The 16,311-nt window shown below is 39.5% G+C and overlaps 1 protein-coding gene across 1 annotated transcript in view; it reads left to right on the forward strand.

Annotated features, from left to right (window-relative positions):
- The window catches only part of LOC120516165 (mitochondrial folate transporter/carrier-like), an 81,218-nt gene that overhangs the window by 55,363 nt on the left and 9,544 nt on the right, over positions 1-16,311 (forward strand). Inside the window, exon 4 of the mRNA XM_039737642.1 lies at positions 14,865-15,025. Within this exon, the coding sequence (XP_039593576.1) occupies positions 14,865-15,025 (161 nt within the window). The remainder of the gene's footprint in view (positions 1-14,864; positions 15,026-16,311) is intronic.

The following is a 16,311-nucleotide window of genomic DNA, read 5'->3' on the forward strand; positions in this document are numbered from 1 at the left end:
TGTGTATAGCGCCAACCCTTTGTTTGGTTAATCGGATATACAATTTTAGAAGCTTTTATTTCTTCTTTGGAATCGTTGCTGTTGTGAGGGACCACAGATTCTCATAGTGTATGGTCTATTATTGTGTAAATGCTTGTTTTGTGCATTGAATTATCCGAAGGTGAAAAGACTTTGTTTTACACTCTTTGCCTTTTATTTCTGACCTCGATTTGTCCTGCTATTTTTTCAATTTCACCAGGTTCTAATGATTAATTTCCTTTTCTTTGTGTTAATGCAATCTTTACTATCTTTTTTTTTGATACTGTAGCGACTGACGTAATAAAGTGTCACAAAAGTTCCACTTTAACAATCGCCGACTTCGTAACCCCAAACACAACTTTCTAGCACCCTCTCCAACCCCTCCTCCCACGGGTCTTGCCTCCCCCTTACCGCATCAATCAGTACCCAGCTATCAGTCTTCCGTGCTATACTCTGCCCTCCCTCAATCGGACTTAACAGTCACTTAAAACAAAAAAGGCTTCAGCTTGGCTGGGACGTTACAATACTTTCAAATTTTACTGCTTTCATATTTATCTATACTAATAAAAGGCAAAGCCCTCACTCACTCACTCACTCACTCACTCACTCACTCACTCACTCACTCACTGACTCATCACTAATTCTCCAACTTCCCGTATTGCTAGAAGGCTGAAATTTGGCAGGCTCATTCCTTACAGCATCCTTACAAAAGTTGGGCAGGTTTCATTTTGAAATTCTACGCGTAATGGTCAGAACTGGAACCTATTTTTCTGCATAAACTGTAATGGAGTTGAGTTGGAAAGCTGTGGGGGCGGAGTTTCGTGTGACATCATCACGCCGCCCAAGTAATCACGTGAACTGACTGTCAACGCACTACGTAGAAAACCAGGAAGAGCTCAAAAACGTGCTGAAGAAAACATGCATTATATAATTGAGAAGGCAGCGAAACAATAAGAAGCGAGCGAGTGACATATACTACCATATTCATGAGTGCTGCTACTTCGTAAAGAAAGCAAGGTGTAAACCTAAACTTTAAATTAAGTTAATAGACAGGCTGCCGCTGGTGTTTCTCATGCTCACGGGTAATGCGGGATACAAGTTTAATGAGAGGATGCAGGATATAAACGAGAGTTTTGATCACTTTGTAACTAAGTTAAAATTGCAGGTGACTGGGTGTGCTTATGCAAATTCCGAGAGACTGTGTTTGTGGGGGATTGACAGTTAAGGCGGGTGGGGGAGTCACGTCATCATATCCCTTCCCATTTACCTCATTTCACTCTGAGCTGAGCTCCGCGGCACGCCGTCTTCCGAAGCAACTTCATCACACTGCCACCAAATACTCACAGAAAAATCCACAAGTTAATACACACGCTGTCTCTAGTGTTTCTCCACACTCACAAAACGATGCCATTGATTTCAGACAAGATTGCTTTTCTCCTGGACAACTATACTTGCATTCTCAAAAGTGAGCTCGCACAGCTTTGTCATATTACAACTGGAGTGCAGCCAGAAACCTTTAAGTGCCGGGTCTTGGATAACATTAAATTAAGCCGTAGACATCGCAACATCACACAAGATAGCAGCTCACGAGAACTTACTGAATGCAGTACGAGTGATCACTTCCATACATCAAACCTGTTCAAAAAACGCATTACACAATTGACAAGGTGATGGCTTTATATGGCGTTTGTTTATAAAGCAGCGAAGAGGCTGTGTGAAGGCAGCTACACAAAAAAGCAGAGCCACACTCTGAATGTATTGCTGGCATCACCGTTATACCCTCTGATCTCCCATTTCAATAGAAATGCCTCAAATTTCCAGTAAGGCTGTGCTTCGCAATGACAATTAATAAGTCTCTGGGACACACCCTACAAAAGGTTACCATTGATTTGAGGCAACATTGCTTTCCTCCTGGACAAAACTATACGATGCATTCTCAAAGGTTATATATATATATACACGATCTACATACTGTCAAATAAACGACCCACACACCATAGCGCAACATGAGAGGCTCCGCCTTTAGCGCTGACGTCTGAGGTTCAATTCGCGAGAGTGGGTGCAGTGAGTGTGTACTGCCTGATGAGCCCAGAATTAGGGCGAAGCACGTGCCGCGTACTGTTTGCATTATTTGATAGTAAAACTATTTCAATATATTCAATATATATAGGCCTATATCAGCGCTTAACGATTCATTTTACCCTCGCAGTATGAAAAAATATGAGGTTAACGCAGAAAACCAGATCACCAATTTAAGCTTTAGGAATCATATATACTTTATTCAACATCAATAATTGTTTTGTAAAGCCATACTCGGTGTAATCCTCCTTCCATGTTATAATATTTCCGCGACTAGCCAAGATTAAATGAACGGTAAAAAAATTAACTGGGAAGCGAGGGTGACTCAGGCAGGCAGGCGACAGCTCAATAACTCGAATTTGGATATAAGTAGATTCTATTTAGTCGCCAGAAATATCTTTGGTAGGAATGGAAGTTGGATTTAGTCTTTCAATTTCTATGGTGAAGAAAAATGTATGCAATGATGATTAAATTTAACTTTCATTCCTACTAAACATATTTCTGTCGACCAAATAAAAATTACTTATATTTCAAATTTAAATAGAACTTGAACAAATACGATAGTTCATAATACCCACGCAGCACTAAGTGCACGTAAGATTAGGAGTCATCCGTTTTAACATGCAGCATATTGCACTGATACCAAATAGCCTGCCCATTTAATTATTTAGGAATGGATAGATAAATTAAGATTTTGTACAAATAATGTTTTAAATTTTTCTTCCTCAATGGATTCTGGCACCCCCAGCAACAGCTCCTCGCACCCCAAAGGAGATATGTATATATATATATATATATATATATATATATATAGATAGATAGATAGATAGATATAGGTGTATGTAAATGTGTGTCTGTATATATGTAGATATGTATGTAGATATGTATGTGTGTGTATATATATATATATATATATATATATATATATATATATATATATATATATATATGCCATAACAATCATGACAATGACAAAACAATTACATTTGTCAATCATGTTACGTTATTATTAAAATGTTTCCTTTTCTTTTTCATTACTTCTTTAACACACTACTTCTCTGCTGCAAAGCGCGGGGATTTTGCTATATATGTATATGTATATATGTGTATATGTATATATATATATGTATATGTATATGTATGCATATATATGTGTATGTATATATATGTGTGTGTCTGTGTCTATATATATGACAGCAACACTCATATCAGTGACAAAACAATTACATTAACAATCATCTTACGTTATTTTTAAAATGTTTCCTTTTCTTTTTCATAACTTCTTTAACACACTACTTCTCCGCTGCGAAGCGCGGGTATTCTGCTAGTATTATATAAAAGGCAAAGCCCTCACTGACTGACTGACTCACTCACTGACTCATCACTAATTCTCCAAGTTCCCTTGTGGGTAGAAGGCTGAAATTTGGTAGGCTCATTCCTTTCAGCTTACTTACAAAAGTTGGGCAGGTTTCATTTCGAAATTCTACATATAATGGTCATAACTGGAAGGTATTTTTCTCCATTTACTGTAATGGAGTTGAGCTCGAAAGCCGTGGGGGGCGGAGTTTCGTGTGACATCATCACGCCTCCGACATAATCACGTGAACTGATTGTCAACGCAGTGCGTAGAAAACCGGGAAGACCTCCAAAAAGCGCTGAAGAAAACATGCATTATATAATTGAGAAGGCAGCAAAAAAATAAGAAGCGAGCAAGTGACATATACTACCATATTCATGAGTGCTGCTACTTCGGAAAGAAAGCAAGGTGTAAACCTAAACTTTAAAGTAAGTTTATAGACAGGCTGCCGCTGGCGTTTCTCATGCCCACGGGGAATGCGGGATACAAGTTTAATGAGAGGACGCAGGATATAAACGAAAGTTTTGATTACTTTGTAACTAAGTTAAAATTGCAGGTGAAGGGGTGTGCTTATGCAAATTCCGAGAGGCTGTGTTTGTGGGGGATTGACAGTTAAGGCGGGTGGGGGAGTCATGTCATCATCTCCCCTCCCATTTACCTAATTTCGCTCGGAGCTGAGCTCCGTGGCTAACGCCGTCTTTCGAAGCAACTTCATCACACTGCCACCAAATACTCACAGAAAAATCCACAAGTTAATACACACACTGTCTCTAGAGTTTCTCCACACTGAATCCTCCAGGCACTACTGACAAAAGGTTACATTGACAATCGTGTTACGTTATTTTTAAAATCTTTCCTTTTCTTAGCACAAGCACAGCTGAGAAGCTTTGATGCATGTGCTCCATAACGCGTTAATAAATAATGCATTTAATCACACTTTGCATTACAAGCAAAGGGGAACTTTTGTCAATGCATGATTTCCTGGTACACCGATTACTTTGATCAGCGCAACCCTATTCATTTTACCCTCGCACCACCTTGGTTTGAGAAGAAGTATGAAAAAATATAAGGTTAACACAGAAAAACAGATCACCAATTCAAGCTTTATGAATAATCGATTCGCCATCAATAATTGTTTTGGTAAAGCCATACTCAGTGTAATCCTCCTTCCATTTTATAATTTTTCCGCCACTAGCCATGATTAAATGAACGGTAAAAAGTAAGAGCGAGGGTGACTTATTTAGGCAGGCATATATATGACAACAACACTCATGACAATGTCAGTCATGTTACGTTATTATTAAAATGTTTCCTTTTCTTTTTCATTACTTCTTTAACACACTACTTCTCTGCTGCGTGGCGCGGGTATTTTGCTATATATATATATATGAATGACCTCCAAAGAGCGCTTAGACGTTTGATATCGTGAACGTGTCTGCAAAAACTGGGGTCTCCTGCCCAGCGAAAGTCGAGCAGCAGCGGCTTGTAGCAAGCATAGCTGTGCCGGCCTTTGAGACGCTGACTGCGCTTCTGCCTTTAGTCAAAGTGAGCACTTTTAATTTTTTTCATCCTCCCCCTGAGCTATAGCCCAGACAAGTGCAAACACGGGACCCCTTTTCTACACCGCTGCAAACTAATACTAAGGCGATTCGCACTTTCTTTTCAACGCATACGATTATGAGGTCGTCAGCTCGGATTATGAAGACACGCACACGAGTGGAGGACTGACAATGCAATCACAGCCGATTAATGCCAGGGACGTCTCACCAGTCTCGTGACAGATGGTGTTGTGGGGGATCTCCTCCCAGATCTGGACCAGGGCATCACTGAGCTCCTGGACAGTCTGGGGTGCAACCTGGTGGCATTGGATGGACCAAAACATAATGTCACAGAGGTGTTCTATTGGATGTAGGTCAGGAAAGTGTGGTGGCCAGTCAATGGTATCAATTCCTTCATCCTCCAGGAACTGCCTGCATACTCTCACCACATGAGGCCAGGAATTGTCGTGCACCAGGAGCCACTGTACCAGTATAGGGTCTGACAATGGGTCCAAGGATTTCATCCTGATATCTAATGGCAGCCAAGGTGCCTTTGTCAAGCCTGTAGCGGTCTGTGTGACCCTCCATGGATATGCCTCCCCAGACAATCATTAACCCACCACCAAACTGCTCATGCTGAATGATGTTACAGGCAGCATAATGTTCTCCATGGTTTCTCCAGACCCTTTTACTTCTGTCACGTGCTCAGGGTGAACCTGCTCTCATCTGTAAAAAGCACAGGGCACCAGTGGTGCATCTGCCAATTCTGGTATTCTATGGCTTAATGCCAATCGAGCTGCATGCTGCTGGGCAGTGAGCTCAGGGCCCATTAGAGGACATGGGGCCCTTGGGTCACCCTCATGAAGTCTTTCTGGTTGTTTGGTCAGAGACATTCACACCAGTGGCCTGCTGTAGGTCATTTTGTAGGGCTCTGGCAGTGCTCATCCTGTTCCCCTTTGCCCAAAGGAGCAGATACTGGTCCTGCTGATGGGTTATGGACCTTCTATGGCCCTCTCCAGCTCTCCTAGAGTAACTGCTTGTCTCCTAGAATCTCCTCCATGCCCTTGAGACTGTGCAGGGAGACACAGCAAACCTTCTGGCAATGACACGTGCCATCCTGGAGAAGTTGGACTACCTGTGCAACCTCTGTAGGGTCCAGGTATCGCCTTGTGCTACCAGTAGTGACACTGACTGTAGCCAAATGCAAAACTAGTGAAGAAACAGTCAGAAAAGATGAGGAGGGAGAAATGTCAGTGGCCTCCACCTGTTAAACCATTCCTGTTTTGGGGGTCATCTCATTGTTGCCCCTCTAGTGCATCTGTTGTTAATTTCATTAACACCACAGCAGCTGAAACTGATTAACAACCCCCTCTGCTATTTAACTGACCATTCCAAGAAAAACACCTGCTACCTACTGTCAAATTTGGTGGAGGTTCCATCATGCTGTGGGGCTGTGTGGCTAGTTCAGGGACTGGGGCCCTTGTTAAATTCGAGGGTCGGATGAATTCAACCCAATATCAATAAATTCTTCAGGATAATGTTCAAGCATCAGTCACGAAGTTGAAGTTACGTAGGGGTTGGATGTTACAACAAGATAATGACCCAAAACACAGTTCAAAATCTACAAAGGCATTAATGCAGAGGGAGAAGTAAAATGTTCTGAAATGGCTGTCACAGTCCCCTGACTTGAATATCATCGAAAATCTATGTGATGATTTGAAGCATGCTGTTCACGCTCGGCAGCCATCAAATTTAACTGAACTGGAGAGATTTTGTATGGAAGAATGGTCAAAAATACCTCCATCCAGAATCCAAACACTTATCAAAGGCTATAGGAGGCATCTAGAGACTGTTATATTTGCAAAAGTAGGCTCAACTAAGTATTGATGTAATATCTCTGTCGGGATGCCCAAATTTATGCACCTGTCTAATTTTGTTATGATGTATGTTGCATATTTTCTGTTAATCCTATAAACTGAAATACTACTGTGTCCATAAGGCATGTCATATATTAAAAGGAAGTTGCTACATTGAAAGCTCAGCCAATGATAAACAAAAATCCAAAGAATTACAAGCGGTTCCCAAACTTTTTCATATGATTGTATATACTGTGTGTGTATATAATCTATACTAATAAAAGGCAAAGCCCTCACTCACTCACTCACTCACTCACTCATCACTAATTCTCCAACTTCCCGTGTGGGTGGAAGGCTGAAATTTGGCAGGTTCATTCCTTACAGCTTCCTTACAAAAGGTGGGCAGGTTTTATATCGAAATTCTATGCGTAATGGTCATAACTGGAAGCTGTTTTTCTCCATTTACTGTAATGGAGATGAGCTTGAACGCCGTGGGGGCGGAGTTTCGTGTGACATCATCACGCCTCCCACGTAATCACGCAGTACATAGAAAACCAGGAAGACCTCCAAAAAGCGCTGAAGAAAACATGCATTATATAATTGAGAAGGCAGCGAAACAATAAGAAGCGAGCGAGTGACATATACAACCATATTCATGAGTTCTGCTACTTCGGAAACAAAGCACGATGTAAACTTACACTTTAAATTAAGTTCATAGACAGGCTGCCGCTGGCGTTTGTAATTTAGTGCTTGCCCATATAAGGCCGTCTGTCAGCGGCAATCCAATAGCAAACTCCCACTAAATATTCACGGGTGAAGGACTGTGTTTATGGAGAGGAAGATGAGATGGTCAGGGTGGTGTTTGACACAAACTCAGCGAAACTGCGAGAGAAAGTTTTAAGTGCCAGGACTAAGGTAACATTAAATACAGCCATGGACATAGCACGAGATGGCACCAGCACAGCTGGGAACCTTCGATGCATGTACACCGAGCAGTTCCAAAGAGCGCTGAACAAAAACCGAATTACACAATTGAAAAGGCAGCAAAAAATATGAAACGTCTGATAAGCATATTCATAAATCCAGCTACTGCGGAAACAAAGCACACGGTGGTAAAAGTCAATGTCCCGCTAAAGGAAGACAGTGTAAAAAAACCCGTGCATGCAGTGTGTCAGGTCTCAGATAAAGAAGAAGACGAGCTGTTTATTGATGCAGTAAGAAACGAATTGATGAAAGAAACCTGTCATCTTTACAGCGATTGACAAACACGGAATGTAACTTGAACACAACACATCCTACAAATACGAACCTGATTGAAAGAAATAATGATAATCAAATCCTTGATGACAGCAACACTCAGTAACACTCACAAAACAAATACTGTATATTGACAGTCATGTTACGTTATTTTTAAAATGTTCCCTTTTCTTTTTCTAGCTTTTTAACGCACTTCTTCTCCGCTGCGATACGCGGGTATATATATATGTATATATATATATCCGATCTACATACTCGAATAATGGATACTTTATTCGCCATCAATGATTGTTTTGGTAAAGCCATACTCAGTGTATTCATTAGATGAGCGGTAAAAAGTAAGAGCGAGGGAGGATGACTTATTGAGGCATGCAGGCTGTAGTGCTTGCGTCAACTCTATCTGAATTGCGCGATCACATTTGAAAAAATATATCTTTTCAAGTTCTATTTAGTCCATATGTGTCAAACTCAAGGGCCACGGGCCACATCCGCCAGTGTAATTATATCCGCCCGAGATCATTTTATATACTGTATTATTGTTATTAATGGCCGGGTATATGAAGCGCTGGTAACACAATAAACTACAGATCCCATAATGCAGCGCTTCAGCTGCCTTGCGAACACTTACCGCGTTAATCAAGTCTAGCTTATGATGCTGCAAGTTATTGCGAAGCTAGCTCACGATGCTGGAGAGAAAAGTTGATTCTGAAAATAGAGCCTTTAAAACCGATGGGAGGCTGAGTATATGTTTACTGAACCCGTGTGTCTCATTTGTGGAGCTAATGTGGCTGTAATTACAGAATTTAATCTAAGAGCGGCACTATGAGACAAAACATCAGGGTAACCTGAATGCAATGCAGAAGATACAGAAAGCAGAAGAATTAAATAAGAATCTGACACTTCAGCGGACGTTTTTACCCGTGCACAATCACAAAGTGATTTCAAGTGAAGCTGCTTTTATGGGAGACACAAATGCACCAGTGCAATTTGCCCCACTTTCCCTGTTGCCAAGTAATGTTAAACCAAGTCGTCACTACGGTGTTCCCAAATCGCACTTTGCTGATAAACTGAGCGCACTGCGCACTGAGTTTGCACGGCGCTTTGGTGACTTTGAAGAACAAAAAGTACATGCGGTCGAACCTTGTGCATGTTTGGTAGCACATATCTGTGTGAGAAGCTCTTCTCAGTGATAAAGACTAACAAAACAGCACACAGGAGTCGCCTCACTGATGAGCACCTGCAATCCATCCTGAGAATCTCCACAACACAGAACCTCACACCAAACAGAAACGAACCTGTTGCCAAAAAAAGATGCCAGGTGTCCAGCTCTAAAATGACATATGAGCAAAGACAACTGAATGATTTGATTTGTTATTGCTGAAAGGAACACATTTTATTTATATTTCCAGGTTTTGTTATGCAGCATGTTCATATTTGAATTTGTATAATTTTGACAGGATATATTTTTATGGAGAGCAAAATCTTTTGGGATATTTAAAATCTAAGTTTATTTTTTATATAAAATTACATAAGAGTAAAGAAATTTGAATGTTTGTTCTTTTAACGTTTACTTTATTTCTAACTTGTATAATTTAGACAGGATATATTTTTATGGAGAGCAAAATATTATAAGTTGTTTAAGGTTTGAGTTGATTTATTCAGAATAATATTCCTGTCTGTTTTTACCATTCCTACCAAAGATATTTCTGTCGACTAAATAAAAATTCCTTCTATTTAAAATTTAAATAGAACTTGAACAAATCGATAAAGTTCATAATATCCACGCAGACTTGCGTAAGAGCGGAGTTATCCGTTTTAACAAGCAGCGTATTGCACTGATACGAAATAGCTGTGTGTGTATATATGTAGATATGTATGTATATGTATATATATGTTTATATATGTGTGTGTGTATGTATATATATGTATTTGTGTGTATATATGTGTGTGTATGTATGTATGTATATGTATGTGTATATATGTAGATATATATATATGTATGTATATATGTGTATATGTATAGATATGTATATATATATGTTTATGTGTGTGTGTGTAAATATATATATGACAACAACACTCATCACTCACAACAGTGACAAAACAATTATATTGACAATCATGTTACATTATTTTCAAAATGTTTCCTTTTCTTTTTCATTACTTCTTTAACACACTACTTCTCCGCTGCGAAGCGCGGGTATTTTGCTAGTATATAATATATATATCTATACTAATAAAAGGCAAAGCCCTCACTCACTCACTCACTCACTGACTCACTCACTGACTCATCACTAATTCTCCAACTTCCCGTGTGGGTGGAAGGCTGAAATTTGGCAGGTTCATTCCTTACAGCTTCCTTACAAAAGTTGGGCAGGTTTTATATCGAAATTCTACGCGTAATGGTCATAACTGGAAGCAGTTTTTCTCCATTTACTGTAATGGAGATGAGCTTCAACGCCGTGGGGGCGGAGTTTCGTGTGACATCATCACGCCTCCCACGTAATCACGCAGTACATAGAAAACCAGGAAGACCTCAAAAAAGCGCTCAAGAAAACATGCATTATATAATTGAGAAGGCAGCGAAACAATAAGAAGCGAGCGAGTGACATATACTACCATATATTCATGAGTGTTGCCAGCTCGGAAAGAAAGCACGGTGTAAACCTAAACTTTAAATTAAGTTCATAGACAGGCTACGCTGGCGTTTCACATACACACAGGTAATGCGGGATACAAGTTTAATGAGAGGGCGCGGGATATAAGCGAGTTTTGATCACTTTGTAACTAAGTTAAAATTGTAGGTGAAGGGGTGTGCTTATGCAAATTCGAGACTGTGTTTGTGGGGATTGACAGTTAAGGCGGGTGGGGAGTCACGTCATCATCTCCCTCCCACCTCATTTTGCTCTGAGCTGAGCTCCGCTGCTAACGCTGTCTTCGAAGCAAATTCCTCAGACTGCCACCAAATACTCACAGAAAAATCCACAAGTTAATACACACGCTGTCTCTATAGAGTTTCTACACACTGAATCCTCCAGGCACTACTTACAAAAGGTCACATTGACAATCGTGTTACGTTATTTTTAAAATCTTTCCTTTTCTTAGCACAAGCACAGCCGAGAAGCTTGATGCATGTGCTCCATAACGCGTTAAAAATAATGCATTTAATCACACTTTGCATTACAAGCAAAGGGAGCTTTGTCAATGCATGATTTCCTGGTACACGGATTACATTGATCAGCATCCCGATTCATTTTACCCTCGCACCACCTTAGTTTGAGAAGAAGTATGAAAAAATATGAGGTTAACACAGAAAAACAGATCACCAATTCAAGCATTATGAATAATCGATTCGCCATCAATAATTGTTTTGGTAAAGCCATCCTCCTTCCATTTTATAATTTTTCCGCCACTAGCCATGATTAAATGAACGGTAAAAAAGTAAGAGCAAAGCGAGGGTGACTTATTTAGGCAGGCATATATATGACAGCAACACTCATGACAATGTCAATCATGTTACGTTATTATTAAAATGTTTCCTTTTCTTTTTCATTACTTCTTTAACACACTACTTCTCCGCTGCGAGGCGTGGGTATTTTGCTATATATATATATATATGAATGACCTCCAAAGATCGCTGAGACTTTTGATATCATGAACGTGTCTGCAAACTGATGTCTCCTGCCCAGCAAAAGTCGAGCAGCCAGCGCGTGCATGGCTGTGCCGCCTTGAGAGGCGCTGACTGCGCTTCTGCCTTAAGTCAAAGTGAGCACTTTTAATTTTTTTCATCCTCCCCCGCGCTATAGCCCAGACAAGTGCAAACACGGGACCCCTTTTCTACACCACGGCAAAATAATATTAAGGCGATTCACAATCGAGGCGAGGCACAAATTTGAGCGTTCACATAGAAAATGTAATTTCAATGTACCTGTACTTCTTAAAAGCGTTAATGTTTTACTGTTTAATAACTTATAGACTATAATTTATTATTTTTCCCTTGCACTCAGTGACCAAACCTATACACACACACATAGACACATACAAACATACACACAAGTATATGTATGTGTATATATATACACACACACACATACATACACACATATATATAATTTGTGTGTGTGTATGTATGTATGTGTGTGAATATATGATGTAGATAGGTATGTATGTATATGTGTATATGTAGATATGTATATAGATATGTAGATATGAAGATATGTATATATATATATATATGTATATATATACATGTATATATATATATATATATATATATATATATATATATATATATATATGTCTATATATATATATATATATATGTATGTATGTATGTATGTATGTGTATATATATATGTGTGTGTGTGTGTATATATATGACAGCAGCAATCCAAGCTGTGAGAAAACAGTAAAAAGGAGGCGTGTCAGACGTCGTGGTACATTTTCTGATGCAGCTGCCGAAAACAACTTCGTGACGCTGCCGCCAAATACACAAAACAATTACTTTGACAATCATGTTACATTATTTTTAAAATGTTTCCTTTTCTTTTTCATAACTTCTTTAACACATGACATCGCTGTGAAGCGCGGGTATTTTGCTATATATATATATATATATATCACAGCGACACTCATAACAGTGACAAAACAATTACATTGACAATCATGTTACGTTATTTTCAAAATGTTTCCTTTTCTTTTTCATTACTTCTTTAACACACTACTTCTCCGCTGCGAAGCGCGGGTATTTTGCTATACTGTATATATACAAGTACTGCACTTGTTCTTGTATTGCGTTGTGACCTCACAGCCCTGATAAACCCCGCAGGATGAACAAATAGGAAATTTCCCCCCACCAAGTGCCCTAAAATGTATTGCATCACATCAGTCACTATATACAAAGACAAAATATAGAAATGTGAAAACAGCATGGTATTTATTAAAGTATAACAATACCAATAGAAGAAAGTACTATATAATAGAAGGTGAAAGTGATATCAAAGTCTTGAAATAGTCTTAGAAAAAGCTTTCTGAAAATTGGCAATGTCAAGGGTGGAGGTAGTCCTGGGTGGCTCTTTAAATTAGCAACCGGCATACATAAGTTATATTCTTTGACATTTAGATGAAGTGGTGTCTTTCCGATGTCACTTCCCATGTCATTCTTCTCTGCAGTCCTTCAGACAGTCCATTATTAATTTTGAAATTCCATGTTGGGGCTCCAGGACATGTTACATTACACACATGTGATTGGTTAGCTGTCCTAGTGATGGGTGGCCCTGTTCAAAGGCTTTGATCCTTTGCTAATCTACACTGTTTTCCATTCCCTCTACCATTAAGTTATAAACTGACTGAAGTAGATGTATTTTATATAGATGTAACTTATAAAATACTGATACAATATAGGAAGAACGTATAAGAGAGAATGCTTTCAATGTTAATTGCCCCTGTAGTTAAATTATCTTAAGGGTCCTTTGTAAATTAGTTCCCCCTGGTTCATTTGAACAAAAGAAAAAAATAATATAAGCAGTTGCAGTTCCAAAATATGGCAGTGTTTAATATATGCCTAAAGTCAGTGTTGATGGTCCCAATCAACTCTTTTTTTTTTCCTTTCTAAGGGACTACAGCTCCTGCGTAGCATTTGGTCTCATATGGGAAACTAAAGGTCAATGAAGTTGCACCCCAACATATGAATCAAATACATATTTGATAGCTATTAAATTAATAAATTGTGTGTCTATTCTAATAATCTTTTACCAATTATACATTCTATTATATACAATATAAAAGTTGTGCTTGTAGGCATATTGTGAGAACATTAAAAATGTTTCATATTGTGAAATGGTATGCTTACTATCTTTTAAGAAATATGTTAGTAGTTTTCAAATAACAAAGTGAAACATAATTATATTTTCACAGGAAAAAACACAAGCAGCATTGCATGTACCAGTGAACAGTGAACTCCTACATTAATGTTCTAATTTAATTTAGTTTTTTTTTTTTTAATTCAAGGTTGCACTCCTTGAATTAAAATTTCTTCCCATCTTCTCGTGAACCTTAGCGGTTCTTCTAAAATAACAGAAGTTATACAGTAAACATCTATTGATCTATTAATTTCCTGAACCTGCTTATTCGAAACAAGTATTGCAGGGACATTAAGTATTTCTAGTCTTTAGAATAATTAATAAAATACTGACGCTGTGTGTGATTATGAGAATAGTTACAAAATGTGGGTTTGTCAAAAAAAATTGAATGTTTTAGGATGAAAATCCAGGTAGTTAGAATAAACAGAATAATGGCAATTTTAGAATAAATGCACTGATTTAAAACACTATATGTGTGCTCTACCACACACCAAAGAAAGTAACTTTAGCCTGCTGAAATCGCCAAAGAGAATTACCCAAAAGAAAACGAACCACTGGGATACCGTTGTAATTGTAATATACTGGTAGTCGCATTAATTCTTTGTACAGATTACATTATTGCATACTGAAGCATATCATGGTGTGTCTACAAAGCCATTGGATTTTCTCAGATTAGACGCTGATCCAGTCATCTAATACTGTAGCAAAGGAGCAGTGGATTTAGATTTTGTCATAGTTTAAATATACCCAAGAAAAATGCTTGATCTGCATGGAAATTTGGATGAAATAATAGGGTGGTGGAAATTAAACTGGGAGTGATGGTTTTACGGAGTCGTTTTAACTTTATGCTACATTTATGTTTTTTCTTCACATTCATCTTTCATCTTTTTTGATTCAGGTGCATTGACCCTCTGCATTACAAATCCAATATGGGTGACAAAAACTCAGCTAGTCCTCCAGTATGATGCTGGAGTTGACCAATCCAAGAAACAATACCGTGGAATGGTTGATGCGCTTGTAAAGATTTTCCGTAGAGAGGGAATACCAGGCTTGTATCGGGTAATAATTTCATTTTGAATTGATGGCTTGGTTTTGGGGTCTACAATTAATTTTTACTTCTGTTGACTGGTTAATAATTTTACACACATACTGTATTGGTTCATTAGAAACCAATAATAGATGTATAATGTGACAGCCTAGTCACTAGAACACCTGAAAGGAAGATGATACAGTAGGTGAGTAGAATATTGTAAAATCTTTGAACTTTTAGTCTGAAAAGTATATATGCGTTTGTCTAAGACCCTAATCACCCACAGAACTGCAATATTTTCATTTTATACATTTAATATTATTCTATTACTTTAATCTTCCTGTTTTCTTAGAGACAAATTTAACACCCCCTCATATGAAGGTATACTAGAAATACATTTTTAACTATATTTTTAATACTCATAACTAAACTAGTTTTCAACATTTTATGGAATCTGGAAAGTCTTTTTTAAAAAATGTTGCTGGTAAAATTAGGCAGTGATCCTGAAAAGGCCATTTAAAAAATGGCAAACCAGTGTATGACCAGAGGGAGAAAGTACAAAAGAATGATAAGACTTGGCAACATTAGGTCTGGGTGCTTCCCGACACTCCTCTGCGGACACTCCCCTGTGTGGCAGAAGTGCCAGCTGTGCACCTGGAAGCACTCCGGGTTTCCTCAGTTCTGCAACACACAGAAAAACAGGGGCAGAGCCGCTTCCTGGACACCACCGTCAGACATCCTCCCGTGCCACTCACAGGCAGCGCTCCCCCCTCCAATCGGCACCCCGCGACTTGCCTCTTCGGGCACCCCCTCCGTGGGTTCCATGCCACTCTTGATGGGGCCGCTCGCACCCCCGTAGCCTCAGCCGACTCCAGGGCACCCCTCTGTCTCTGAGCAGGCTGCCTCACATCCTCCCTTATCGGAGGTACCGGCATATTTCCCTCGATTCATCCTTTTTCTCTTGGACGCCGTGACGGTCTGGGTCTGCGCATGGCAAACGCTCAGATCCAATCCCGTCTGCGTTCATACAGAGCGACGGGAGACTGCCGCAGGCTCGGGGCATAGGGCGCTAGGACCCAGGGCACTCATCAGCCCTCGTCCTGCCAGCCCCTGCGATCTTCCTCCCCTCGCCTCGCGCACAGCACTCCTCGTTGGATCCGTTATCCGAGAACCTCCTACTCGGTTCCAGTCATTAGAATCACGGCCATTTTCGGTGGGCTCTCCTTTATGTTTTATGGGGTCGGCTGTACTCACCGTCCCCGCCGTACCTCTCCGGCTGAAGAATCCAGCGTCACTCCATTCTGTCCACTCTCGC

This window comes from Polypterus senegalus, chromosome 15 (assembly GCF_016835505.1).
Source record: "Polypterus senegalus isolate Bchr_013 chromosome 15, ASM1683550v1, whole genome shotgun sequence".
NCBI lineage: Eukaryota > Metazoa > Chordata > Cladistia > Polypteriformes > Polypteridae > Polypterus > Polypterus senegalus.